The sequence below is a fragment of the Oncorhynchus mykiss genome, chromosome 24 (assembly GCF_013265735.2).
Source record: "Oncorhynchus mykiss isolate Arlee chromosome 24, USDA_OmykA_1.1, whole genome shotgun sequence".
NCBI lineage: Eukaryota > Metazoa > Chordata > Actinopteri > Salmoniformes > Salmonidae > Oncorhynchus > Oncorhynchus mykiss.
Window position 1 is genome coordinate 39,395,699 of NC_048588.1, and position 2,252 is coordinate 39,397,950.

General features: G+C 48.0%; 1 protein-coding gene across 1 annotated transcript in view; it reads left to right on the forward strand.

Moving 5' to 3' along the window:
* The first annotated feature begins 324 nt into the window (after window positions 1-324).
* The window catches only part of LOC110503405 (cGMP-dependent 3',5'-cyclic phosphodiesterase), a 233,189-nt gene continuing 231,261 nt past the window's right edge, over window positions 325-2,252 (forward strand). The window contains exon 1 of the mRNA XM_036962131.1: window positions 325-545. Within this exon, the coding sequence (XP_036818026.1) occupies window positions 478-545 (68 nt within the window). The 5' untranslated portion in view covers window positions 325-477. The remainder of the gene's footprint in view (window positions 546-2,252) is intronic.

Consider the following 2,252-nt stretch of genomic DNA (forward strand, 5'->3'; position numbering starts at 1 on the left):
GGCTGCAAGCGCTCTGTTCTCGTTATCTGCCCTCGCTCTAGACCACAGAGCTGCTGTAAATATAATTTACCGTATCCCTACCAATCCCCGTGAGCTGACAGAGCAGGAGAGGAGAGGTGAGGGGAATAGAGAGTGAGAGAGAGTGTGCGTGTGTGAGAGTGTGTGAGAGAGAGAGAGAGAGAGAGAGAGCGAGAGCGAGAGAGAGTGTGTGTGTGTGTGAGAGAGAGAGGGATAGAGAGCGAGAGAGAGTGTGTGTGTGTGTGTGTGTGTGAGAGAGAGAGAGAGAGAGAGAGAGAGAGAGAGAGAGAGAGAGAAGCACACACATCCATCCTTTCATCCCTTGCTCAACGATAACACACCATTCCCTCTCTCAGCTCCTCGTGACACTTCCTTCTAATCGCACTCAGGGCGGCTCGAGAGAGGCAGCGGTACGGTGTCTGTGTTGCATCTACCGGGAGGCGCAAGGCAGGATGCGCGATGGGGCAGGCGTGTGGACACGCGCTTCTCTGCCGTAGCCAGCAGTACCAGCCCGCTGCTTCCGAGATGTAAGTGCTACAGACGCGCCTGTTATATTTTGTATTCTGTGTGAGAGAGATCTGCAGGGGAGAGCTTTACATAAAAGCACAATCTTTGTATGATGCTTTGCCTGAACAGTGGGTTGACCAACTGGGCTCGGTTCTAGGCAACTGGTGTGTGTGTGTGTGTGTTTGTTTGTTTGTTTGTGTGTGTGTGTGTGTGTGTGTGTGTGTGTGTGTGTGTGTGTGTGTGTGTGTGTGTGTGTGTGTGTGTGTGTGTGTAAAGAGTACAGAGTTGGTAACTTCACTAAAAGCTGCACCAAGGTGCAGAAATAACAGTATAAGTGCTCTCCTTGCTTCTGATGTTTTGATGTTGTTATCCAGAGTGTGTGTGTTGGTTAGGTTAGGTTTAGGGTTAGGGTTAGGAGCTAGGGTTAGGTTTATGTTTAGGAGCTAGAATTAGGTTTAGGGTTAAGGTTAGGAGCTAGAGTTCAGTTTAGGGTTAAGGTTAGGAGCTAGAGTTAGAGTTAGGTTTAGGGTTACGGTTAGAAGCTAGGGTTAGGTTTAGGGTTAGGAGCTAGAGTTAGGTTTAGGGTTAGGAGCTAGGGTTAGGTTTAGTGTTAGGAGCTAGAGTTAGAGTTAGGTTTAGGGTTAGGAGCTAGAGTTGGGGTTAGGGTTAGGAGCTAGAGTTGGGGTTAGGGTTAGGAGCTAGGGTTAGGTTTAGGGTTAGGGTTAGGGTTAGGAGCTAGAGTTAGGTTTAGGGTTAGGAGCTAGGGGTACGTTTAGGGTTATGAGCTAGGGTTAGGTTTAGTGTTAGGAGCTAGAGTTAGAGTTAGGTTTAGGGTTAGGAGCTAGAGTTGGGGTTAGGGTTAGGAGCTAGGGTTAGGTTTAGGGTTAGGGTTAGGGTTAGGAGCTAGAGTTAGGTTTAGGGTTAGGAGCTAGAGTTGGGGTTAGGGTTAGGAGCTAGAGTTAGAGTTAGGTTTAGGGTTAGGAGCTAGAGTTGGGGTTAGGGTTAGGAGCTAGGGGTACGTTTAGGGTTATGAGCTAGGGTTAGGTTTAGGGTTAGGAGCTAGAGTTGGGGTTAGGGTTAGGGTTAGGAGCTAGGGTTAGGTTTAGGGTTAGGGTTAGGGTTAGGGTTAGGAGCTAGAGTTAGGTTTAGGGTTAAGGTTAGGTTTTCGGGTTATGGTAAGGGCACAGGCTAGGGTTAGGGTTAGGAGCTAGGGTTAGGTTTAGGGTTAGGAGCTAGGGTTAGAGTTAGGTTTAGGGTTAGGGTTAGGAGCTAAGGTTGGGGTTAGGGTTAGGAGCTAGGGTTAGGTTTAGGGTTAGGAGCTAGGGTTAGGGTTAGGAGCTAGAGTTTGGTTTAGGATTAAGGTTAGGTTTTCGGGTTATGGTAAGGGCACAGGCTAGGGTTAGGGTTAGGGTTAGGAGCTAGGGTTAGGTTTAGGGTTAGGAGCTAGAATTAGGTTTAGGGTTAAGGTTAGGAGCTAGAGTTCAGTTTAGGGTTAAGGTTAGGTTTAGGGTTAGGTTTAGGGTTAGGAGCTAGAGTTAGGTTTAGGGTTAGGGTTAGGGTTAGGAGCTAGAGTTAGGTTTAGGGTTAGGAGCTAGAGTTGGGGTTAGGGTTAGGAGCTAGGGTTAGGTTTAGGGTTAGGGTTAGGGTTAGGAGCTAGAGTTAGGTTTAGGGTTAGGAGCTAGGGGTACGTTTAGGGTTATGAGCTAGGGTTAGGTTTAGTGTTAGGA